This window comes from Mesoplodon bidens, assembly GCF_964165515.1.
Source record: "Mesoplodon bidens genome assembly, chromosome: 13".
Taxonomy (NCBI): domain Eukaryota; kingdom Metazoa; phylum Chordata; class Mammalia; order Artiodactyla; family Ziphiidae; genus Mesoplodon; species Mesoplodon bidens.
In genome coordinates, this window is record NC_138169.1 from 27,847,491 (window position 1) to 27,872,742 (window position 25,252).

The 25,252-nt window shown below is 59.5% G+C and overlaps 1 protein-coding gene across 3 annotated transcripts; it reads left to right on the plus strand.

Moving 5' to 3' along the window:
- Positions 1-248: 248 nt before the first annotated feature.
- TANGO2 (transport and golgi organization 2 homolog) lies at positions 249-24,726 on the plus strand. Of its 3 annotated transcripts, XM_081252964.1 has the most exons (9): positions 249-490; positions 8,530-8,627; positions 14,476-14,564; positions 18,687-18,806; positions 19,196-19,310; positions 20,263-20,333; positions 22,528-22,681; positions 23,122-23,226; positions 23,716-24,720. In XM_081252964.1, the coding sequence occupies exons 2-9, from the start codon at positions 8,572-8,574 to the stop codon at positions 23,834-23,836; spliced, it is 831 nt and encodes a 276-aa protein (XP_081109090.1). In that variant the 5' UTR covers positions 249-490; positions 8,530-8,571; the 3' UTR covers positions 23,837-24,720. The 3 variants fall into 3 exon arrangements, with proteins under 3 accessions (XP_081109090.1, XP_081109088.1, XP_081109089.1); XM_081252962.1 differs by lacking the exon at positions 249-490 and having other exon boundaries at positions 22,425-22,681; positions 23,716-23,849; XM_081252963.1 differs by lacking the exons at positions 249-490; positions 18,687-18,806 and having other exon boundaries at positions 23,716-24,726.
- The last annotated feature ends 526 nt before the right edge of the window (positions 24,727-25,252 follow it).

The window sequence follows — 25,252 nt, forward strand, 5'->3', positions numbered from 1 at the left end:
GGGCGCTTGGCGCAGCCCCGGGGGCGGGGCGCCGGGAGGTGCAGCCCGGAGCGATGGTGGGCGCAGCCAACTGTGCTCCGGCTCGCGGCGCGCCGCCCCGCCCCTAGCCGCGCTGCCCAATGGGGAGCGCGCAGACGGTGGGGGGGCGGGGCCTGGGCGGTGGCGGCGGCGCGCGGGCGCAGCACCCGGAAGTCGGCGGCGGCGGCGGCGGCGGCGGAGGAGGTGAGTACGCGGTGGACTACGGGCGGCGGGTGGCCGGCGGCGGGTGTCCGGTTGCGTTCCCCGCGGTGCTCGGGGCTCGGAGTCGGGAAGCGGGTCTGGGGAAGTGGGGCGCGGAGTCGGAAGCGGTCGTACAGCCCGCCCTGCCTCAGTTTCCCCTTCTCGAGGCGGTGAATGCAAATCCAGCGGCCGGTCCGGGGAGACCAAGCCGACCCCGGCCGAAGGAGCGTCCCTCCCATTCCTGGAAGGCGTTTCCAGTGTCCCCGCCTGGGTGGGGCGTGGGCCCCGCAGGCAGGGCCGGTGTCCCTCGGTGGGGCAGACTGGCTGGCCGGGAGCTGCGCGGTCACCGCGGGGCGACGATGGGTGGGCTACGCGGCTGTCGGCCCCAGAGCCCTGAGTCACGCTGCTCCCTCCCTGCGCCCTGCTGCGGGTGACGGCTGATGTCTCTCCGGGGAGGCAGCAAGTGCCAGGTCATCTGTGCGTCTGGACACGGTCTTCCTGGGGTGGCTCAGTACTCAGACCTTCCCCCCAGGGCGTCAGGGGAGGGGACTGGGCAGGGCTGCACGCTGGGCAAGGCCTTGTAGCCTCTGGGTTTTAAGACGTCTTCCCGCCCAGCAGCTACCACGCTGGCCTCTGGGCCACAGATTTGACGTGGGCCTTCTGGCCTTGGACTGGTCCCTGAGGCTCAAGACCCGTCTGTCCTCCACTGGGGATGTCACATGGTCAGCCAGGCCTGCGCTGCCATCCTGCTGCGGACCTGCCCACTGATGTTTTGCTGTTGCTGTTTCCATGCGGCAGCTGTGCAGTAATGGTGCTGTAAGGGGCGCCTGCAGCTGGTAGCTCTTGGGAATCGCTTTTTGCTGCTTGTTCCTTAGTCTTCTGGGCAGCCTTTCACGGCAAGTGTTTGTTGGCCAGACACCGTTCACAGCAAAGAAAACTCAGGCTGAGGGCCAATGGTGTTCCCAAGGTCAGTAAGAGCCAGGGTTGGCCTCTCCTCCTGAGCCCCTCTCCCAAGAACCTTCCTGTGTCGGGTGACCTTTCGTGTGGGGTGGGGCTGCAGGAGGGTGGCTGTGTTGGCAGGTGGACACAGCAGAGCTTCTGTTCCCCCCTCTCCAGGTTCCCAGGGCTCCCAGTGGGCGGAGCGTGTTGCCCTGGTGCTCCCACCCCCTTGGACCCCTGACCATTCACTTCAAAAGCATGTGTCCTGCAGTCCTGTGGCTGTGTGTTACTGGTGTGTCTGCAGAATGCAGGCCCCTCAGACCAGGCCACTGGCTGTCAGCTCTGCCCCGCTGCCCAGCCCCTGAGCCGTATTACTGCCTCACGCTTTCTTTGTGTTTTCATTTCTGGGCTGTCACTTTGATCATGTTTACCCTGGGTGTAGTCACATGTGGTGTTGTGGGGACTTATTCCTGTGCTGGCTGCTGCTCTAGAAGGCGCCTCCCAGTCCCACTCGCCTGTCCGTGGATGCTGCTGTTTCTGAGGATGTCAGTTGCCCAGGGCAGGGAGGTAGGCGGGCTGCTACAAATAGGGCCACACTCGTCACTGACACCCCAGATGTGTGAGGACTGGGTCCATTCTTTGGCAACATGTCAGCCGGTGTTCAGGACAGTTTGTTGGTCTGGACCTCGGGGTTTGGTGATGGGCTCTGAGAGAATGAGGTCACCCCTGGACCACTGAGTTCCCTTTTCAGGGTATCGATGAAGCCTTTTTTTTTTTCCCTCTCAACTTTTTTTTTTAGGTTGAAGAAATAATGGATACATGCTTAAAAGTAAAGAGGCCAGCCCGCACCTCCTGGTGTTGGCTGGTACTCAGGGCGGCTCTGCTGGGTCTTCAGGACCATGCCTACTATAAGTATTTGCTTCCACCCTCTTTCGAGGGGCTGGTGGGAATGCCCCCTTCCTCCCCTATTCACCATGTGAGCCATAGGGGCCGCCATAAGGCCGGGCTGGCCCCCGCCTTGTGGGGAAGCTGTGTTCCTGCCAGGAGGGGCCGGGGTGCGGAGCATCCAGAGCTCGCCGTGGCTCACTGTATCCCTCATCTGTGTTGCCCTTTTGAACCTTGAAGGGACAATGATACTTGGTATGAGGCTGAATTAGTGCTCCTAAGACATCTTGAAGAGCTCAGGAAAGAGTGTCGTCGTAGAAAATGTCATGGTGAAATGCTACTTATCAGCCAGATGACAGAGCGTAGATTGTGGAGTTCTAGGTCGTGGGCGGGGAGGAGGGCGCGGTGTTTGGGGGGTGGCGGCGGGCTGCTTGGAACGATTAGGATGGCAGGGCTTTCTCAGCGCAGGCTCCAGAACAGCGACAATGTGTTCCCATGTGTTTACCTCCTCTGCTGGCAGCCTGGGGGGACGTCACACGTCACTTGTAAAGAGCAGCTCCTGCCGTCCTGCTCTGCCCTGTGCAGGGTGGGTGGGGTGCCCAGCTCCTCTGCTCAAGGCCAGATGGACAGGCTGGCTAGCCTTGACCGCATTCCTCCACATGTGTGCGGTGCTGGGCGTAAGGAGTGGGGTCACCGACTCTAGGGCTCTGTCACCCCCTGCCCAGAGCCCTAAGGAACAGCCAGAGGAGACTGATTGCTGGGACCCGGGGCCTCACTGTCCTGCTGGCCCAGGCCCCTTTGTTCCTGCTTGCTCGCATGTGTCCCCGCGTTCCTCGCTGCCTCTGACCAGCATGCTCCCCTCTGTCTGACAGAGGGAAGTGCTCCCTGAGGGCACAGGCCACCACCCCATCCGGTGGTCACCTGAGTGTGTGGGTCCTTGTGCAGAACTCAGGGCAGCCTGGTCGCTCCGTCCTGTTCTGAAGAGCTCTGAGCTGGGGCTGGATCCGCCTTGTCCGGTCTCCCGAGAATTGCTCTTCCTGCCTCACCCCTCAGTGCCCCCCACCCAGAGTAGCAACTCAAAGCCAGTGGGGAAGGAGGGCAGGGTCTGTCCATGTTCTCCTCATGGGCAGCTTTCCAGGTGGATGATCCTGTTTTCCCTACCGGAAGTGTGCAATGTCCAGCTCCAGGGACGGTGCAGAGTGAGCCCAGCATTCAGCCGCCATCCAGATCAGGGTGTGGACACCATCACTAGCCCCCAGACGTCTCCCTGTGGGTCTCCATTGTCCCCTGGCCAGGTGGCCTGCCCTGACTTCTGTACCCACGCATGAGTCCTGCTTCTTCCTTGCCTCGTACAAGCACCGAGTGGTATGCTCTCATGGGTGGGGTCCCGCTTTGCCCCACGCTGCTCAGGCAGGTGGACACTGCTCTGGACAGACAGCCTGGCTTCCAGCTCCGGGCTGTGGACTTCCTCATCTGTGTCACTTCATGGACACGGGTGCCCCACAGTGCCTGGTGTGCCCTGATCAGTCGGAGTTTTAGAAGCTTCTGTGAAAAGCCAAGAGGGAGACTCACCTTCCAGATACCACAGCATGTGCTGAAGCTCAGGGGCCAAGGGGCCGAGTGGTGGGGTGTCCAGGGCATGGCCCAGGTGGTGGCAGACAGCATGCCTGTCTACTGGGAAGCATGGAGGTCCATGGTTCACACCTCCCACATAGGCAGACCCTGGATACATCCTAGAACAAAGCCCAAATGCAACCACGCACGGAAATCAAGAGAAAGGGGCTCTTGCTTTGGGATGAGGAGGGCGAGAGCCATGCAGTACAAGTGGGGGGCTTGCTGTGGAAGGACAGATGGGTTCAGATGGAGGCAGCACAGGCAGAGGAATGGGCCACCCCACCCCACTGCCACCGCACTGTGGGACAGAGGCCCTGGATCCTGGCACGGTGTGCCAGTGGCTGCTGGGGGATGCCAGCAGACCACCTGAGCATCTCCTGCCACTGCGGTAAGGGTGGGGGGAGCAGTGGCGGGTCCCATCGTGCTGGACACCCGTGCACCAGACATTGGAGGGAGTCGGCCGAGCATGCTCATCTAAGAGCGTCACCTCCTGCCCAGTGATTCTGCCTCCCGGGTGTCTGCCTGGGAGACCGGAAGATACCTGTCGGAAAGGTCCTCAGCCTGTTTGCAGAATGTGCGTGCCGGGCCCCGCTGTGTTGCTCTGCATGGGTGGAAGCTGGATGGCAAGAGTGGATAGAAGACGCACGTGCCCCGGGCAGCAGCAGGTGGGTGGGGGACGCCGCTATCCCGGGCGTGGACGAACTGCACAGCCAGGTGGCAAGAAGACAGGGTGGCGGGGTCCTGTGCATGTGATGGAGCATACATCTGTGGAGTACGTGGAGCCATGGGCGGGGCCCTTCCTTCGGGGCCTTGCGGTGAGCACAAGATGACATGCTCCCCAACCCTAGTGCTGACAAAGATGGCTTCTCTCCGCCACCAGGCCCAGGGACCCACTGCCACGCCACGTGGGCACCCCGGGCACTTGTCAGGATGTTCGGCCATCTCACAGCCTGCATGCTCCGGTCCCGGGAGGCCCCCTCAGACTCCTGCCCATGAGGCTTCCCCTCAGCCCAGGCCACCGTCTGGGGTCTTCCTTCCGTAGGGGCCCGTCTGAGGCCTGGCTGCACCCCTGTATGCGAGGCAGTTGTAAGGCAGCCCCCCAGCGAGATACACATGGGCACAGTGATTCCAGAACTGTGGCCAGGACAGAGCCGGTTGCCCCACTGTGAGCTTTCCTGGGGGCTGCTCGCACCTGGGGAGGGTCAGCAGAGATGCTCAGGAGCACGCTGGCTGCAGAGCATTTCCATGACATGGCTGGAGCAGCTCGTTCGTGTGCCAGTGGGTGCAGATGGGCAGGTCCAGTGCCCGGGGCATCCTGAGAGCATGTACAGGGGTCAGGAGACCCCACGTGTGCCCACACTATCAGCCCGAGTGCAGCCAGTAGGCACCCCCATCCCCCAGAGCCCCCGTGTGGCCTCTGGCACCACCTGAACTCTTGGTGAGAGAGGAGCCTGCCCAGGATGTGCCCGACCTGGGAAGGGGGTCCCCAGCTGTCCCTCCCCTGCCCCGTGGCACTGGGGCCTGGCCTCCTCCAGGTCAGTGTATCACCTGCCCCATCGGGTGGGGGCCCTGCTCTCCTGGCCTGGGTCCCCCACTGCCATCCTGCTTGCCATGGGGCCAAGCAAGGGGGAGGGAGGGGGAGGGAGGGAGCCCCCTCACCTGCAGAGGGCAGGCGTGTGGCATCCGACTGCCATCCGCACACCTGTCGGGGTGTGCGCGTCACCTTAGCGGCCTCCACACCCATTGGGCTGGCACAGCTTCCTGTATCGCTTGAAGCTGCAGACTTTGCCCACCTCCAGGCAGCGTCCACCCTGTGGTCGCTGAGGCCCGTGGATGAGGCTCCTCCTCAGGCCCCGGGACCTTCCTGCCCACCTCTGGCTCTGCCTCTGCCTCTGGCCACCTGGCCCTCGTGGCAGCCCCAGCAGCCACAGAGCTCTGACGTGGGTGTGTGGACACCCCGGGCTCCAGGTGGAGACGGGCGGGGTGGGGATGGCGTTAGAAAGCCGGCGCGCTTCTGCCCCGGTCGACCCCCGTCCCTCGGCACCTGCCAGCCCAGGTGCTCTTCAGGGTGACTTCCTCCTGACAGGCTTAGATGTCACCTGGTGAGGAGGAGCCCTGAGTTTACCTGGAGCAGTGGGACCTGTTGAACTGCTCCCCCCACCTCACCTTCCCACTCCGTGGCCTTGGAAGCCTTGGGAGCGGAGGGGAGCGTTTCCCAGCGGCGGAGTGCCCCAGGCAGGATGCCCCAGTCAGTGCCCCGCTGCAGTGCAGTGGTGGGACGGCAGTGGTGTGTCCAGGGCTTGCTCTGGGAGCCCCGAAAGTCACAGCGGTGTCAGGGAGGACTCACCAGGCCCCGAAGAGGGTGTTGGAGCTCGGCCTGCGTGGGGGCAGGATAGGAGAAGGGCCCTGCACCCACAGGACCTGCGAAGGAGGGTGCTGGGGGTGGTGGGAGTGAAGCAGGAAGGGGAGGGGCCAGTTGGCAGCGGGCCTGGCTCGAGTGGGGGGTGAGGGATTGGAGAGAAAGGCAGTTCCTGATGGTCTCCTCCCCAGGGGCTGGCTTTCCTCTGGTCCTTCCCTCCCAATGACCGCGTCTTCACTCTTCACTGAGGCCGCAGCCCTGGGTTCCGCGCCCACACCTCTGGCAGCAAGCTGCCCGGAGACCTCTCGGCAGCCTTCCTCTGACCACGGAGCCCTTCTTGCCACCACCTTCTGGAGGGCTTGTCTGCCACCCACCTGGGCCAGCTAGGGTGGCGGGGTGCTGCAGCTGAGTTGGGGGGCTCTGCATCTGGCCTGTGAGCAGCGGTGGCCGGCGACCTCACCCAGTGCCGGTCATGCAGCCTGGGCTGGGCGTGGGGGGGATAGCAGGCATGCTGGCCTCCTTTGACGGCCCAGAGTAGTGTGTTCCTGGTGAGGCAGCCCTCTGTCCTGGAGGGCCCAGGGGCGGTGGGATCTCAGCAGGGCTTCTCCCATTGACCTTGGCCAGCCTGGTTGCCACAGATGACACAGGCTGACCTTGCCTGGAGCATCCTTGTGTCTGGGAGAGACCAGCCCCCTCAGGGTGGGGGACCTGTGTCTTCTGTGCTGGACTCTGGTCACGTGGCAGGTGCCGGGAGCCCCGCCAGCTACACGGGACAGGTGGGATGACCAGGCCCTGTGATGCCCAGCGTGCTTCCCATCACCCTGCACTGCGTTCTGGGTGGTTCTCATTCTCTGTGCCTAATCTGCTCCAACATTCTCTGCCAAGTTTTAAGTGGTACTTACTGGGGCTGCTGTTTCTAAGGGGTCTTTCTGGTGCTGGGGTAGACCCCCCGTTTACTCTTTATCATGTCCTTTCCCTGCAGATATTCCTGAGCTCCTTTCTCCTGCACTCAGTGGCTGGTTTCTGGGACGTGTGGGGACTACTGCTGGTTCTTGCTGTGGTGCTTTGTTTTATGTGGTTCTTTCTATTGTACTGCTTTTTGTTCTTGAAATTATTTGTGAGACTTCTCGGAAGTCTGTGATGAAGAGGAAAACTTTGGTTTGCCTGGTGCCCAGGGGCACTGCCAGTGCAAACACCCATCAGACCAAGTCCCTGGACCCCCGGTGTGGCCTAGCTCTGCACATGGAGCTTCTCAGGGGCCACCCCCACTTCTGTGCGCCTTCCCTGCAGCCCTGGTGTGGCTGTGGATACAACCCCCCCACCCTAGGTCCCTGTCCTGGGGCAGCCCTGGGCTGTGTCTTCTGTCTCCCTCACCCCTGAGGCCACCAGAGCCCGGTTTGCCCCATGGGCCAGTGCCCTGGGGCAGGAACTGCTGCTGTACTCTGCTCCCTTTCCTCTCTGGGTTCCTGTGTTCTCTGAGATGTTGGCTAAATCCTGCACAACCTTGTCAGCTCTTGGTTGCTTTTAAGATTTTTCACCTTCTTTCAAGCGTTTGGAGTTACCTTTACCAGGGAGGTCGGTCCCAACAGTCTGCCTACCAGTATTGGGATCATCAGGCACTCCTGGGATGATGGCCACCAGTGGACACTACCAGGCCGCCCTGGGGGGAACCCAGCCTGTTCCCATCACCTTGGGGAGCCCTTCTGCACAGGGCCCTTCTGCGTCAGCACTGCATGTGGCCCAGCGTCCCGGGTGGGGGGGCAGCGGCTGGCAGCCCATCTCACATGGTGCACGTCCCCTAGCGCCCCAGGTTGCTGCAGATGGTGTTCGTCACCGCGGCAGCGCCTCAGCTGCACAGCCACAAAAGTTGGTCCTCTGAGGCTGTCACCACATCTGTGCCTGGAGGAACACAGGGCTGAATCCTGGGGGTCCCTCCAGGGCCCGTGGGGGCTGACAGGGAAAGTAGTGGAGTGAACCCTGCCCCTGCCACCCGCGCCAGCCAGACCAGTGAGCACGAGTGAGAGGAGGGTGGGACGCCCGAGGGCCTCGTGCACTGAGCAGCTACTGCATGGCTCTGAGCCACGGTTGTGTCTGTGGTGCTGGCCTTGGGCTCCGGCCCCTCCTCGGCTTCTCTTTGCACGGTGGCCAGAGCCACCACGCCCGCCCACCCACCACACGATGCTGGCATGGCTTTGAAGCCAGGGTCGGTGTGGTGGGATCATCCTCCTGTGAAGCCCAAGGTGGGAAGGGTTCCGTTTCAGACCCCAGAACCAGAAGCAGTTGCCAACAATCCAGGGCCAACAAGGTCACAGGCGTCAGGGGGATGTCTGGCCAGCGCCCAGGAGCGTGTTTACAGAGATGGGCGAGTGTCAGGGCAGCCGACACGCAGTCTCCTCATCCAGCGAGGGCCTGGGCGTCGTGAGCCCGTTCCATTTGGGCAAGGGAGCTTTGCAGGTTTGGGAGGCAGTTCTATCGTCTGCCATTTACTCAACTCATTTTTCCTTCTTCCGCAGACCTCGTTACCCCTTGTGAGCCAAGCCACCCCTTGGGGACCCATGTGCATCATCTTCTTTAAGTTCGATCCTCGCCCCGTTTCCAAAAATGCGTACAGGTAACCCCCTTGTGCTACCTCTGCTATCCTGCTCGGCCTTGGGAACACGCCATCCTCAGTGCCTGTTTGGGCTCCATGTGCGGGGTTGGGGGCAGAGGCCAGGCCCTGGGACACGCTGCCCGGGCCCTGCCCTGCCCTCTCCCACAGTGGCCACTCAGTGTGGGTAGGGACCCTGAGTCGATGTGCAGAGATGCTAAGACTGAGCCGCTGAAGGTGGCCACGTGGGCAGGATGGGGGAGTGACGTGGGTCCAGCACAGCCCTGCACCTCTGACTGGGGATCAGGTGGCAACAGAACATAGTGACAAGGAGCGAGACCTGGCTTGTGGGGCTGGAGCCTGTGGCCAGTGAGCAGTCTGGGTGGTGAGGGCAGAGTGTGGGGGGCGGGTCAGGGAAGCTGGGGGACCAGCTGGAGGAGGCAGGAGGCCGAGGCCAGGGAGGGGCCACACACGGTCCGGTTTCCTCTCCTCCCTATGACCCCCGGCTCTGGACGGCGCCCCTCCATTCCCCGGCACCCTGATGGGAATCCACCGACATTTATCCACACGGAGAATGAGGCTGGGATGTGACCCTCAACCACAGATGAGCCACTATTGCAACTGCCTAAGAAGTTTACATCATCTCAAGATCTGGAACATTTCAACTGGCTTCTGGGATTCCGTGCTACTGATGTGTGGCTGAAGTAACTCATTCCAGGCTGGGGAACGGGGAACAAGGGGTGCCCAGTGTCCCTTTCCTGCAGGGGAGTGGGCAGCAGGGCCATGCTGGGGGCCGGGAGCTGGCCCTGAACAGCCCCCGACAGAGCATGCCGTGTGAGTCGGGGTCCAGCCAGGGGACAGACCCCCGGAGCAGTGATTCGAGCAGGGAACGTCTAACTCGTGGAAACATAAACTGTTGTGGGATCAGGGTGCCCGAGGCAGAGCCTGTCCTCCATCCTTGGGCTGAGACCCAGACCTTGCTGGGGGCACAGCCGTGGCACACCGGGCGGCCGGGAGCTCTCTGGGCACTTGCTGGAAGTCTGCCCGCTCCGCTCACGCTGGCCGTTGTCTGGGGCGCTTGTTGCTGGGGAAGCCGCACCCAGAGCCTGGGAGAGAAGCCTCTCCCCCTGCAGCGTCCCTCCAGCGCCCTCTGCTGACAGAACTGGACCTGCAGCCACTGCAGAGCCCCCAGGAAGCGCGGGAGTGGGGCTGAGGCAACAGGTGGATGGATCACTGGCGCTGTCGCCTCCTGCTCTGAGGGTGGCACTCCTTCCTCCTGACAAGTGAGGACACGCGGCCTGATGGCCACCGAGTCCATGGCTGCCTTGGTTCTTACTCACGGATTCAGCCAAGCCCTGAGGTCACCCCTGTTCTCCTGGGAGTGAGAAGGAATGGAAGGGACAGGGAGGGGAGCCTGCGTCCTGCCAGGACCTGCCTCTGACAGCTCCCGGGCTGGGACTCGGTCTCAGCATTGATCTCAAATGTTGTCCTAGCCTGATGGCGTTGGAGGATGAGAGGGGCTTCCGGCTCTGGGGTGGGCAGCTCTCACGTGTGATGTGGGACTAGGACGGGAGGAGTGGGGGTGGGGCTGCTGTAGGAGGGACACTGCAGCAGGGCCGTGAGGAGAGCCTGGTGAGCCGACCCTGGCCCATGGGAGACCAAGGAGGGGCCCCCAGCTCCTGGAGTTGGGGGGGCAGGCTCAGAGCCAGGAGGCCTGGCTGTCCTCACCTGGGCTCCCTCTCACCTAAGCTGTCACTGCCCTGGCTGGCAATGCAGCAGCTTCTGCCCCCACCCCAGTGCCCGTCACTGTGTTCACTGCCGGCCCCCCACCCAGTGATGTCAGAAGAAGAAGTGTACTTTGTGTGTGTGTGTGTTTGTGGTTAAGTATACATGACATAAATTTACCGTTTTTAATCGCAGAGCTCAGCGGCATTAAGCATTCACACTGTCATGTAACCGTCACCAGAACTTTCTCATCTTCCCAAACTGACACTCTGTCCCCAACAAACACTGACTCCCCATCCCCCTCCCCAGCCCCTGGCACCCACCCTCCTTTTTGTCTCTATGACCTTGGCTCTTCTAAGTCCCTCATGGAAGTAGCATCATATGTTTTCTTTTTGTGTCTGGCTTTTTTTCACTCAACATAATGTCCTCAAGGTTCATCCACATTGTAACATGTGTCAGGATTTCCTTCCTTTTTAAGGCTGAATAATGTTCCTTTGTGTGGATGGACTACGTTTTGCGTCTGCGTCCATCCTGTCGGCGGACACCTGTACTGTTCCCGCTTCTCGGCTGCTGTGGACATTAGTGTACAAGTACCTGTCCCAGCCCTCCTTTCAGTCCTTTTGGGTATATACCCAGAATCAGAAAATCCTGGATCACACGGAACCGCCAAGTTGATTTCCTCGTGTGTCTTCTGATGGCTGTGCCAGAGGCTCCTTGCAGCGTTGGTCCGTGTCCTCATGTTGGGTGGTGGAGTGGGTCTTTGTGGTGCTTCGTCGTCATGCATCATTGAGACTAGGTCCTCTCCCCACAGCCAGAAAGGCCCAGACCCAGGGCCGCCGTCCACTTGGACGCCGCTGCCCACAAAGCCTGTCCAGGGCCTGGGACCCACACAGTCCCCTGCTCCGGCACCTTTGACATCGCACCTGTTTTCATCTGTGTTTGTGAGCTAAGGTCACCCCTGTGTCAGTAATGCTCCAGGGTCAGCTGATTGCAGAGGACTCTTCCATCTGGGTCTGTGGCCATCCCTGCCGTGTGTAAGCACTGATCTACACAGATCACCTCTGCCCTGAAGGACAGAGTGGGACATCCTCACTCTGATGCTGTGGGTGGTGCCGCTCCTGGCTTTGTCCTTTCCAGTCTCACGGGAACCTGTTTTCTGGCCTCCCTAGAATTAGTTCCTGAAAGATGAGGCCAGCCGTGCCAGCCCTGCCGTGCCTGCGGGGTTCTTGAAACCTCTCTCCCCTCCTTGGGCTGCAGCCGATTTAGAGCGTGTGTCCTGTGGGCTATTCAGCCAAATGCCCTCGTGGGTGTGGGAAGGGAGGGGAGACAGCCCAGTGTGGCCGGGAGTACATGTGAACTGCCTCTGCAGAGCAGCTCCAGGCCTGATGTTGGGCTGGGCTGTGACTGTCATGGACCCCTCACCTGCATCCCACCCCCACGTCACCAGCCCACTGCCCTCCATATTGGGGCACCCATCCCTCCAGATGTGGCAGCCCTCCCCCATCATATCCCACTGCCATGTCCCCCCAGGCACTGCCCAGCATGATCCCCCAGGCGCCCTTGGGTTTGACCTGCCTTCCAGGCTGCATACCTGCCCACCCACAGGTGCCGCAACCTCCTGGGGTTGCCCCTGGGGGATCCCCGCCTCTGCACCGCACCCCCCACCACGTCTGAGGTTGCCCAGCACTTGGAACCTCCATATTTTGCCAACACGATGAAAGTCCCGAATCAGGGGACCCCGAGTTCATGGGATGGGGGTGTCCTGAGTCGGCCTGACCTCATCGGGGCGGCCCGCAGAGCGACCAGCCCCTCCTCAGGGAGTAAGCTGCTGCCCTTGGAGGGGCCCGTGGCCAGAGCTTGAGGGCGGCCTCCAGGAAGCGAGTGACCTTGGCGCACGGCAGGCGAGACCAGGGGCCCCAGTCACATGGCTTCAAGGAACTGACCCCTGCAACAGCGGAGACCCTGCTGACCAGCACCTGTGTCATCCCGGGGCTGAGCACCTGGCCGAGATGATGGGTGGGCGTTGCTTTAAGCTGCCGCATTTGTGTAGATGTTTGGCTGCATAGAAGACCAGCATACTCCCGTCAGGATGGCACTGTCATGGCTGTCACGTCACCACCCTCTTTGTCAAAATGTCATTTAGACCCAAAGGCTGATGCTTTTACTGGCTCCACCTGGAGGGACTGCTGGGCCAGCTGTTGCCCTTTGGGGTGGCTTCCACGGAGGTCGCCACTACTGGACACTTCACTGGACCCTGGCCTGTGCACCCGTCACTGCTGCTAAACTCCCCCCCCCACCATGGTGTGCAGATCCCTCCCCTGACTGCCCAGACCCACCCCTCAAATGGTGACAGACCCTTTCCATGACTGTGCCCAGTTGGACTTGGAAGTGAGGAGTGAGGGGCTTCCTCTCTCTTGGAGCCTCCACGTGGTACCATCATGCCCACCAGCAGTTCGGCTAAACAGCGACTCTGATGAAAGCAACCCAGCGCTTCAGGCTCCTAGCAATTAGCAAACGTCTCGCTTCTTTTCTACAAATGGGCAGTTGGAGTAAGGGGACAGAGGCACTGCTCCTTCGCTTTGTTCTTTTCCCTAAGTTTTCCTTTCTGGAGTCTTCACAAGAATGGGAACCAGAAGCCACAGCACCGGCCTGGTTCGGGCTCAGCCTCCCGTCCCCTACGACTGCAGGGGTCAGGTGAGCGGGCAGGTGAGGGGCGCTGGGCACCTGAAGGAGGATGCTTGATCCTGGCACAGGAGCCACCGCACCCTCTGGGGGGCCCAGGCCCCACAGCCAAGTCTCCCCACCGGGGGTGTGGGGGGCATTGCGCTGTCCTTCTCCTGACTGCTGCTTAGCCAGCTTCTGCCAGGATGGGTTCTGGACTGGGTCACAGGGGGACAGGGCAGACATGGCAAGGGGCAGGGGGTGGGGTCCGGGTCAGGGCCTGGCAGCTGGAGCTGCAGAGGATCCTTCTGTGAGCAGCTGCGGCTTGTGTCAGGGATATTGAACCCCCTGCCCCCTGCGCCTGGACCTGGTGCAGCCCTAGAGCCAGCTGTGTGGAGGGAGAGCCAGGTCACAGGCTAGACGGGCATCCTGAGGGTGGTGAGGCTTCCAGGGTGGTCCCTGGCGGTGCCAGCGCCTGTGGCCGAGGTGGTGTAGGAGGCACAGGTGGGGGGTAACATATGCGCACAGGTGAGACACTTCTAGGGCTCTGGGGTGCCAGCACTGGTTTTGCCTTCAATTTTGTGTCTTTGTTAATTCACATTTTACCACAAGCCGATATTCATGAAATCAATGAGTCGATGCAAACAGTACTTCTGAAGACTTCTGAGGATCTAACCCCTGACTCAGCGAACTTGGTTTCAGACCCACTGTGGCCCTAGGTGCCGCGCCCGCCTGTGGTGCTTGGAGGGTCCTTCGGCGGCCACTCTTAGACCCCGGGGTCTACGGGACCCTGTGGGGTGACCCTGCCCACTCAGTCACCGTCTGTGTTCGTAGTTTTTTTTGTTTGTTTTTTTTTTGCGGTACACGGGCCTCTCGCTGTTGTGGCCTCTTCCGTTGCGGAGCACAGGCTCCGGACGCGCAGGCTCAGCAGCCATGGCTCACGGGCCCAGCCACTCTGCGGCATGTGGGATCTTCCCGGACCAGGGCACGAACCCATGTCCCCTGCATCAGCAGGCGGACTCTCAACCACTGCACCACCAGGGAAGCCCCTGTAGTTATTTTAAATGGCAAAGCTGACCGAAAACTTCGTTTTCTTACCTCAAAACCAGGGCCCTGAAAACATCAACGTCTTTCCTAATTGCCAAAGAAATACTTGTTTGATTCATAATACAAAACACTAGTGAAACACAGAGAAGTCCTCACTAGCTCTCTCCCAAAGACACCCCAAAGCACGGGACGGAGCAGCCCTTGGAGTCCCTGAGCGCTGGTGGGAGGCAGGAGGACATGCCCGCCCAGCGCCCTGTTCCGGGTGGCAGAGCGAGCAGGGCTGAGCCGGCAGCCACCCATCTCCTCCTCCCAGCAGGTTCCCGTCCTCTCTGGGACTTGCCCACGTTGCTGCCTACCAAGGTGCGTTGTCTTGGTAACGAGAGGAAACACGTGACTCTTCCACATTCACGCGAGACCCTCAGCCATGCTCTCTCCTCAGGCTCATCCTGGCCGCCAACAGGGACGAGTTCTACCACCGACCTTCCAGGGCTGCAGACTTCTGGGGGAACAACAACGAGGTCCTCAGCGGTGAGTGTCCCCGCCGTCCACCCAGCACCGTCCACTCAGCTTCACGTGCCCGGGTCCCCGGGGGAAGCAGCTGGAAGGTGGGGGTTGTATTTGGAGCCACCATCCGCTGCGGTTGGTCTCGTGTGAGGCATGAGTTCAGACCAGTCACCTCGGAGCATCATGGTCGTGCGTGCACGCATGTGTGTGTACATGCATGTGTATGTGCGTGTGATTCTGTTACACACATGCACCCCTTGCCCCAGGGAGAGCGGCCTGAGTTTGGGGAGCAGAGGCCTGGCTGGCAGGGCTGGGGGAGCCGATGAGGAGCCCATGGGGTGGAGTGGAGGCGACCACACCCCGCCTGCCCTGCCGGTGGCTTCCGTGGGCCCCTTGGAGGGAGCAGCTCCTATCCCTGCTATCCCTCCTATCCCTGCAGGCAGGGGCCACTCGGAGGACGTGCAGACAGGTGTCGGCCGGGCCAGGGACCCTCTGCCTGCGGAGCCTGGAAGCTCATCTGGAGCATCCCCGAAGGCCTCCAGTGTGGACTGGGGTTGGGCAGTGGTGCTGTGTGGGAGGAGGATGGGAGTGGGGAGACCAAAATGGGGGTCTGGAAGGAGGTGGGGAGAGCTGTGAGCGGGGCCCTCAGGGTAGGAGTGCAGGAGGGTGGGAGTGCAGGAGGGTGAGGCTGGGTCTCGGCCTCACCAGAAGCTGCTCGGGAGACCTTGGATACCTGCTTGCTCGGGAGTGCGGGGTGGGACTGGCGGGCAGACCCCCGCTGCCTGAGCTCTGGGCACAGCGGTCATGTGTGTGGGGTCTTCAGCCAGGCCGGCCATGGCTCCCCCAGAGGTCCAGTGGCAGGTCTGCTGGGCCACGGGAGGGGGTCCGAGGGGAGCCTGTGGGCATGGCCAGGACCATCCTGGGCTAGGACAGAACAAAGGGGTCGTGGGGAGAGGGCAGGCCGTGTGTGTCACTGCTGCAAGGCACGCATGGGAGGCTGAAGTGGGGGCTGCTCAGGACGGGTGAGGTGAAGGGCGAGGAGCTGATCCTTCGGGAGGGAGGCAGGAGGCACTGCTGGGGCACTTTGTAGATGAGGACATGAAGGCTCAGATGAAGGGTGAGCCTGCCTGGGCCCCTCAGCCGTCCTGGCCCCTGGGCTCCATGCTTCCTGCCCTGGTCAGTGCCCATCCCACTGGAGAGCCCCAGCCACTCAAGTCCTTCCCCCTTTGCAGTGGTTTGGAGGCGGCCCCTAGTGCGTTGATACAGGTCCTGCCAGGTGGGGGGGTGGCCCTGCTGCACCGCAGTGCTGGGTGGACCCGTGGCCATCACGCCCGGCTCAGACCTGGGAAACCCCAAGGTCCACCCTCTCCCTCTGTCTGGCATCGCCCAGCGTGCACAGAATTGTAACAGCAACATCAGCATTGCTGGGGACTTGTTAGGTGTTCAGGAACCTCTGGGTTCTGTTTCTTCAAGTCCTCTGTCTCCTGCTGTCTCTCCGCAGCCCCCCAGTCACACGTGTGTCAGTTTATCTGAAGTGGTCGTGCCCTTCGGTTATGCTTGGTTCACTTAAAAGCCCTCTGTTGTCCCTGCTCCTTTTTAGGTGGTTTCTATCGCCATATCCTTTACTCATGTTCACTAACCTTTTCTTCTTTAGTGTCTAATTTGCTTTTAATCCCATTCTGCATATTTTTCATCTCACACACTGTAGTTTTTATCTCCAGAAATTCCACCGTGGTATCCTCCTTGTCTGGACTCTGTTGTTTAGCCAGATGTGGAAGCTTCATTCACTTTCTAGTTGTTGGTTTGTCAGAGGCCTCTGTGCTCTGGATGTGAATCCTTTGCTGGATAATTGTGTCACTGTCTTATTTTCTTCATGATGTCCTTTGGTGAGCAGAATATTTTATTTTAATGAAGTGCTGTTTATCTTCTGTTTTGTGACTTGTTCTTTTTGTGTCTTACCCACAAAGTCTTTGCCTATCATGAGGTCGTAAAGATATTTTCCTCTTTGTGCTTCTGGAAGCCTCCTGATTTGGGTTTATGCTTAGGTCTGTGATTTGTCTCAAATTAAACTTTGTGCGCGGTGCAAAGCAGGGACTGAGCCACGCCCACCTCTCCCGCTGTCCCCGCAGCACCGACCAGTGGGCCTCCTCTGGCCTGTGCATGACTACGGCAAACTGGCTGAAAGTCAGTTGATCACATCTGTGTGGGGCCATTGTGGACTCTTGTGTCCCAGTGACATGTCTCGGGTGCTGCAGCCTCTGAGCAAGTCTGGGAACCAGCTGAGGTGAGCCCTGTGGCTTTGCTGCTTGTTGGGACTGCTGTGGACGTCCTGAACTTCAGGGCCAGCTTATGAATTTCTATAAACACCAGCCCACGGGGTCTTCACTGGGATCATGGTCACCCTCTTGGTCATTTGGGGAGAACTGTCATCCTTTTTTTGTTTTGTTTTGTTTTATTTTTTTATTGAAGTACAATTGATTTACAAGGTTGTCTTAATTTCTGCTGTTCAGCACAGTGATTCAGTTATACATACATATGTGTATATTCTTTTCCATTATGGTTCATTATAGGATATTGAATATAGTTCCCTGTGCTGTACAGTAGGACCTTGTTGTTTATCCATCCTATATGTAATAGTTTGTATCTGCTAATCCCAAACTCCCACTCCATCCCTCCCCTACCCGCCTCCCCCGTGGCATCCACAAGTCTGTTCTCTATGTCTATGAGTCTGTTTCATAGATATGTTCATTTGTGTCATATTTCAGATGACACATACAAGTGATATCATATTATATTTGTCTTTCTCTTTCTGACTTATTTTACTTAGTACAATAATTTCCATCCATGTTGCTGCGAATGACATTATTTTGTTCTTTTTTATAGCTGAGTAACATTCCACTGTATATATGTACTACATCTTCTTTATCCATTCATCTGTCAATGGACATTTAGGTTGTTTCTATGTCGTGGCCATTGTGAATAGTGCTGCTATGAACATTGGGGTGCATATATCTTTTCGAATTAGTTTTCTCTGCGTATACGCCCAGGAGTGGGATTGCAGGATCATATGGTAGCTCTATTTTTAGTTTTTTTCAGGAACCTCCATACTGTTCTCCACGGTGGCTTCACCAATTTACATTCCCACCAACGGTGTAGGAGGCTCCCTCTTCTCCATACTCTGGGAGAATTGTCCTCTTAACCATGTGAGCTTCCCGGGCGAGGAACAAGGCTCCTCCTTTAACTAGGTCTGCCTGACGTCCATCCCTCAGCACACACGTCTTTCCTGTAACGTTTTCTTAAGTGTTTTGAAAATCTTTCAGTGCTGTTGTAAATGATTAATTGAATTTTCATTTTCCAGTTCTTGCCAAGTATTCACTTACTCCAGTAGGTTTTTCTTGTAGATCCTTTTGGGTCTTCTTCACATACGATCCTATCTTGTACAAATAAGGACAGTTTTGCTTCTTTCAGATCTTTGCAGCTTTTAGTTCTTCTACTATTATAACTTATTAATGTTATAATAATAATATGTTAATGACTTAGCTTTTTTTTTTTTTTTTTGCGGTACGCGGGCCTCTCACTGTTGTGGCCTCTCCCGTTGCGGAGCACAGGCTCCGGACGCGCAGGCTCAGCGGCCATGGCTCATGGGCCCAGCCGCTCCGCGGCATGTGGGATCTTCCCGGACTGGGGCACGAACCCGTGTACCCTGCATCGGCAGGCGAACTCTCAACCACTGCGCCACCAGGGATGCCCGACTTAGCTATTTTCACTCCAGTTGTCAAGTGAAATGCCCCTCTGGCCTGGGAAGACACTCTCCTGGGGCTGTAGTGGCCTTGCTGGCCCTGTGGCAGGGCCCATGGTTATGGAGGGTTGCAGCCTGCGGGGCTCCTAGTGAAGGGCCCACCGAGGGCTGGGTCCTGCCTAGGGAGGACAGCTGGTGTCCCTACACCTGGTCAAGATGTGGGGCTGGGGCCTGGCGTGATTTCTGCGACGGAGGTGGTGCTGTGCCCCCAGCCTGATGCCCACCCAGGCACCAGGATATGTTGTGCAGGGGCCGGGGCTCCCAGGGGCTGCCTCAGCCTGCGGAATTCCAGCCCCCGTTTCACCACAAGGGCTGCTGGGCTGGTGGTGACACTGTTGTTGCCGCAGGGCTGGACATGGAGGAAGGCAAGGAAGGCGGCACGTGGCTGGGCATTAACACGCGGGGAAAGCTGGCGGCACTTACCAACTACCTGCAGCCACGGCTGGATCGGGATGCCCGGGGCCGAGGTACGGGGCAGTGGGAGGTGCTTCCTGGGCACCTGGAAGGACGGGAGGAGTGGCGAAAAGAGGGGCCCTGAAGCCCCCTGGCTGGCAACACCAGGAGCCACCCTTGGCCTGGCCATATGGCTCCCACTTGTGGCCATGGCATGGCTCCCGACTGCCGTGTTGTCACTGCCCGTCTGGTGGACATATACTGTCCGCACTGAAGACGTTTCCCCTCGTGCTGGACTTGTCGGGGCACAACAGGAAAAATTTTCAAAATCATAGTTCTTGGTGCCAGCCTCCTTGGCTGCCGGGTCGCTGAGGTGTGGCTGTCCCATGGGGGACCGTCAGTCTCCCCGGGAGAGGGGCTCAGTCCTACCGCCCCGGCCATGGGCATGTGTCCCCTGACACAGGTGAACTCGTGGCTCAGTTTCTGACCTCAGACGTGGATAGCTTGTCCTACCTGAAGAAGGTCTCCACAGAGGGCCACCTGTACAACGGCTTCAACCTCATAGCGGCCGACCTAAGGTGGGTCTATCAGCTGGGGATGCAGCCCCCAGGCGCCGCACAGGGCTGGGTTGCAGGCTCTGCAGGCAGCAGAAGCCGGGGCATCTGTGGCAGCCTCTCTGTGGACATTACACCTGGTGGGCTCAGGGAGCGTCCCGAGGGCCGAGCCCTTCCCAGACCCACTGTCCTGGGGACTCAGGGAGCCAAGCTGGGGCAGCATGAGGGCCGCCAGCTCCTGCTGTGGGAGCTGGAGTAGGGCCGGGGGTGTACGCGGGCCAGATCGGCCCCTCCGTCTCATCTCCTCCCCGCTTTTGTGGCTGAGGAGCCCGTTTTTGAGCCATACCTCACTTGCCCTGTGGTCTGGTGGCAGAGGTGCCCCGGTGGAGAAGGCAGTGCAGGCACAGCTGGGTACAGAGACCCTGGGCCCCATGGTGGTCGGGCACTGCCGAGTGCTGGGCAGAGTGGGTGGCGAGGCTCACGTTGGGTTCTGCAAGGGGCTCGGCAGACGGCTCCTGGGGCAATGACGCTGTCCATGCCACCCATGGGCCCTGTTGCCAGAGGATATGGTGGCCGGGAGCTTTCTCCACCCGGGGTGGGGCAGAATGGCTGGGAGCAGGGCAGGAGCAGGGGCAGAGGGGCCTGTCCTAGAGGCGGGAGGAGCAGGTCCCCCAGGGAGGTGCAGACCCTCGAGTCTAGGGCGCCTGCGCTGGCTGTGAGATTCAGGAGTCAGGTTGCTGGGACTCTGCAGGAGGCTGGGGCCACGTGGGGAAGTGGCAGTTGGGGTGTGGCCAGGCCCATGTTGGCACACAGAGAGATGCTGGGCGGGGTGGGGGGCAGGTAGCTCAGCAATAGCGGTGCCTGCACGGATTGTGCCACCCTAGTGCTGGGGCCCGGGCTGTGGGGCTTGCCAGGCGGTGAGGGTTGGGGACGCCCTGTGGCTCTCGTCTGACCCTGTCTCCCCTCCGGTCCGCAGCACAGAGAAGGGAGATGTCATTTGCTACTATGGAAACCGGGGGGAGCGTGAGCCTGTTGCCCTGGCGCCAGGTGAGGCTGCTCTGGCGGGTGGCACAGGGTGGGGCTGCTCCTGTGGGGACCCCAGTACTTTCAGGGACTGGGTCCCTGCTGATTTCCCTCCTGGGGCTGTTTTTCGGCCGTTCGTGTACCTTGTGCCCAGTAGTGGCCATGGCCTCACCTGGTCCACGTGAGGCTGCCCACAGGTTAGGTTGCCTTCCCCCTGTACCGAGTCCCTGGCTGTCTGGAGAGAATTGGAAGCTAAAAGGCACAAAAGGATGCAGAGACCTCCCCCCGCAATTCTGTGGCCTTTGTGGAAGCATCTGGAAACCACCCCGTGATGCCCTCAACTGTGACTAGAGATGCTTCTTTTCTGCTAAATTGCTGCTTGGAAGGAATTATTTTGAACTCCGTCCTATTTCATCCCTGAGCCTGCCGCGCCTGATCCATGTCCCTTAAAAAAAACCACAACAGCTCCATTGAGATATAACCGCATGTCATACAGTTCACTCATTAGAGTGTGCCTTCAGTCGTTCTTACTCTATCTGCAAAGTGGTGCAACCATCACCAAAATCTAACTCCAGAACATTTTCATCACCTCACCAAGAAACCACACCCACTGGCACTGCCCCTGGCCCCTAGAAACCACTAGTCTCCTTTCTGTCTCTGTGGATTTGCCCATCCTGCACATTTTACATAAACAGATGCAGGCAATACGTAGCCTTTTGTGTCTGGTTTCTTTCCCTTTATGTAATGCTTTCAAGGTTCATCCATGTTGTAGCGTGAGTGAGGGCTCCATTCCTTTTTATGGCTGAATAATATTCCATTGTGTGGATTTTCTGCCTTTTGTTTATCCATCATCCGCTGAAGGTTTTTTCCACCTTTTGGCTATTGTGGAAAATGCTGCTGTGAACGTTTGTTATATGTTTTTGTGGGGAAACGTTTTCATTTCTCTCGTGTGTGGACCTAGGAGTGGAGTTGCTGGATCATAAGGTAACCATTTAACCTTTTGAGGAATTGCCAGACTGTTTTCCAAAGCAACTGTGCCATTTTATATTCCCAGCAGCAACTTATGAGGTTCCAGTCTCTCCCCATCCTCGCCAAGACTTGTCACTGTCTGACTTTTTGATCACAGCTGTTCTGGGGTATGATGCGGTCTCACTGTGGCCTTGATTTGCATTTCCCTGATGGTTAATGACGTTGAGCAGCTTTTCATGTGCTTGTTGGTCATTTGTGTATCTTGTTTGGAGAAATGTCTATTCAAGTCCTATACTTGTTTTTAAATTGGGTTGTCTTTTTGTTATTGAATTGTAAGAATTGTTTTATATATTCTAAATACAAGTCTCTCATCAGTTACATGATTTGCAAATATTTTCTTCCATCCTGTGGGTTTTTCCCCTTTCTCGTTGGTCTCTTTTGAAGTATATCATTTTAAATTTTGATGAAGTCCGATTTTATGTTTTTTTATTGTTGTTGCTCATGCTTTTGGTATCACATCTAGGAAGTCATTTCCTAATCTAAGGTTGTGTAGATTTTCCCCTACTTGGTTTTAGCTCTCATGTTCAGGTCTTTGAGACGTTTTCAATGGACTCTTGTGTGTGGTGCACGGTGGGAGTCCTGCTCTGTTCTTTGCATGTGGCTGCCAGGTGCTTGATGGATGCAGCACGGTGATGCCGTGGCTGGCGGCGTGACTATGGGCCCCACAGTGCCAAGTGGCAGTAGTCATGTCAGACTTGGCCCAGAGTCCGGTAGCAGCAGAGGGTGGTGGCTCTCTGTCCTTGGTGCATCTTTTCAGGCCGCATGGCTCCGGGTTGGCTGCCCCTGCTGCCTCTTGAGAAGAGGCTCTGGGGGCCTTTCCACCTTGAGGCTGGGCCTCTTCTTGAGAACTTGTCCTGAGGAACTTGCTCTAAGCCCTTACAGCGCCCCCAGCCAGGGACCTGGCCTACACCTTGGGCCTGCCAAGGTAGCGGGCTCCCTGACCCCGGCTGACCCTGGTGGGCCACCTCCTGGCCTCAGGCTGTGGTGCTCCCAGCCTTGACCTTCTCAGGTGGACCCCCACGTCAGGTTCCCCCAACTTATGGACGGACCTTTCTCTGCTGTTGATTCCGATCACCCACCCCCGAGGCCTGGCGAGTTCCTGGACGCATGTAGAGAAGGGGCGGGTGCGTGGAGTTCCGGCCATAGCCCCCCCAACCTCCCATGCTGGCCGAGCCAACCCCTCCTGCAGGGACCTACGGGCTAAGCAACGCGCTGCTGGAGACGCCCTGGAGGAAGCTGTGCTTTGGAAAGCGGCTTTTCCTGGAGGCCGTGGAGCGGGCCCAGGCGCTCCCCAAGGACGCCCTGGCCGCCCAGCTTCTGGACGTGCTCAACAACGAAGAGGCGTGAGTGCCATGCCACACACACACACACACCAACCCCCGCCGCCCCCCCGGCTCTGAGAGGTGGCTACTCTCCTTCCACAGTGCCTGCACGGCTCTGACTGGACAGAGCCCATGAGCTCGTGTCCCTGGGCCCTGGGAAGCTCCTGGTGGCCCCAGCACAGGGACTGACCCCCACAATGGAGCCCTGAGTGAAAGGCTAGATGGAGGTTCAAGGCCTTGACCTGGAAAGTGCCCGGAACGACCCTTGTGGTTCCCCCAGCCCCTCTCTGAGGCTGGTGGGCTCCTCAGACCTTGACCTGGAAAGTGCCCGGAACGACCCTTGTGGTTCCCCCAGCCCCTCTCTGAGGCTGGTGGGCTCCTCAGGCACTGCAGGGCTGTGGCTGAGCGTTGGCGGGGATAGGTGGGGGGCGGCCAGTGTTGACCCCTCCTCTGTCCTTCAGGCAGCTGCCGGACCCGGCCATCGAGGACCAGGGCAGGGAGTACGTGCAGCCCATACTTAGCAAGTACGCGGCTGTGTGTGTGCGCTGCCCAGACTACGGCACCAGGTACGACGGATGGGCTGCTGGTGCGCCCTCCTCTCCCTGGAGGAGCCCACCTTCCCCAGGTCCTCCCCACCTCCACCCTGTCTAGAAGCCACTGCAGGTGTCTGGGCAGTCCCTGGTGGTGGTGCTGGGAGCCCTGGGGGTTCTGAGCAGGGAAGTGCCTGGTCAGCCCAGGGCCCACCCTGCTGAGAGTGGTGGGCAATCAGGGCGCGTGCTGCAGAGGGTGGGCAGGGCAGCCTGGGGGTGTTTCAGAGGGGAAGTGATAGGACTTGTGGGCAGGGGCCTGCAGGGCCTGCGGCTTAGGGCCCTGATGCCTCACAGGGGACCCTCTGCTTGCCGAGACTGAGGCTGCTGCTCTTTGTGACCCATCTCGAGCCAGGCCAGTGCCCAGCAAGGCCCCTTGCACCTCTGGTCTGATCCATTTGGGGCTCTGACTGGCGTGCAGGGGTCCAGGGGCAGCAGGCTGAACACAGGCTTCATGCTCTCTTTCAGAACCAACACAGTCATCCTTGTGGATGCAGATGGGCACGTGACCTTCACAGAGCGGAGCATGCTGGGCACGGACCCCTCTTGCTGGGAGACCAGCACCCACGAGTTCAGGCTGCAGAGCTAACCCCCACCCGGGTGTGGCCGGGGCTCCCAGGAGGCCCTGTCACAGGTACTGCCTGTGACTCGGCCAGCGTCCCCCAGGGCCAGAGCCCTCTGATGTGTGTGAACTGTTTGCATCCCCATGTCAAGCTCGGGGTCCAGCCTTGTGCCAGTGGAAATGACAGAGGCCCATGGCCAGGTGTGCGGCAGGCCCAGGTGTGCCGTGCCTCCCCCGGCCCATGCACAGAAGCTCACACAAGGCACACGTGACACCCATCATGCATGCGCGCACACGTTACAGGCAATAGACGTGTGCACATGTGCTCAGACACGCACACGCTCCAGGCATGCCCCCCCCCCATGCGAGCCAGACACGCAGAGCTGTGCCTCTCAACACCCACACGTGCTTCTGGCCAGTGAGTCTTGCTGTGATCCTGACAACAAGACTGGATGTCTGTTTCAAAGCGGCCCCTCCTCTCCTGGGCGTAGCCAGTTCCTGACCACCAGCCCTGCTCTTGGAGAGGACACGGGCCACATTTGAATGAGGAAAACCTGCATAGCAGAGGCACAGGCCGCTGGGTGGGTCTGGTGGTTCTGTGGGTGCCGAGGGGTCCTGTGCGTGGAGCTATCCTGTGAGGGGGCATCCATGTGCAACGGGCCGCCTCGGCAGGCTCTCAGGCCTCCACCTGTGCAGGGGGGTCATGGGTTCCGGGCAGACCCATCTCAGGGAGGGGACACAGCTGCCCCTGCCATTTCCGTTCTCCTAGGGAGTTAAACTTCATAATAAGACTCTGTACTTGAATGTGAGATGCTGATAATAAAACTCTGAGGCTGTGGTGAGCCAGTGCATTCCAGGCCCTTGACTCTGTGACAGGGTGACCAGAGCTGCTGTGCGGGAGCCCCCAGGAGCTCCTGGGGCCCAGACCCCAGTGCAGGGCTCTTCCACTTTTCCCTTTTGCTCATGGCTTCCTGAGAACTGTGACGGAAGCCAGGAGTTCATCCAGGTGCAGGTGGGAGCCCCGGGGAGCTGTGCACATGGGCTGGACCGTGGAGGCCGGGGGATGGCAGGAAGGGCTGGGCTTCAGGTAACAGAGCAGGTGGAGTCTGTCCTACCCCAGGGCCCTTGTTTGGGCAAGCACCCTGGAGCTCCTGTCCCCAGCTGGGGCCGGGCATTCGGGGGTCCTGTGTCCAACGCTGACACTCAGGCTTCCCTCCGCCTCGGCAGCTGACCCGACTTGGGCTTCTCAGTGCAGTGACAGCTCGGGTGGGCTGTAGACCTTGACTGGGCCCAACCTGCCTCTCCGTCCCTTCTCCCTTCCTGCTCACCACCCCACAGCCAGGCATGAAGGGGCTCCCAGTGTGACGCAGCCTGTGCCCCCCACCCACATGTCCAGCTGAGCCATGGCTAGCCAGGCTTCCAGCTCTGGCACTGCCAACACCC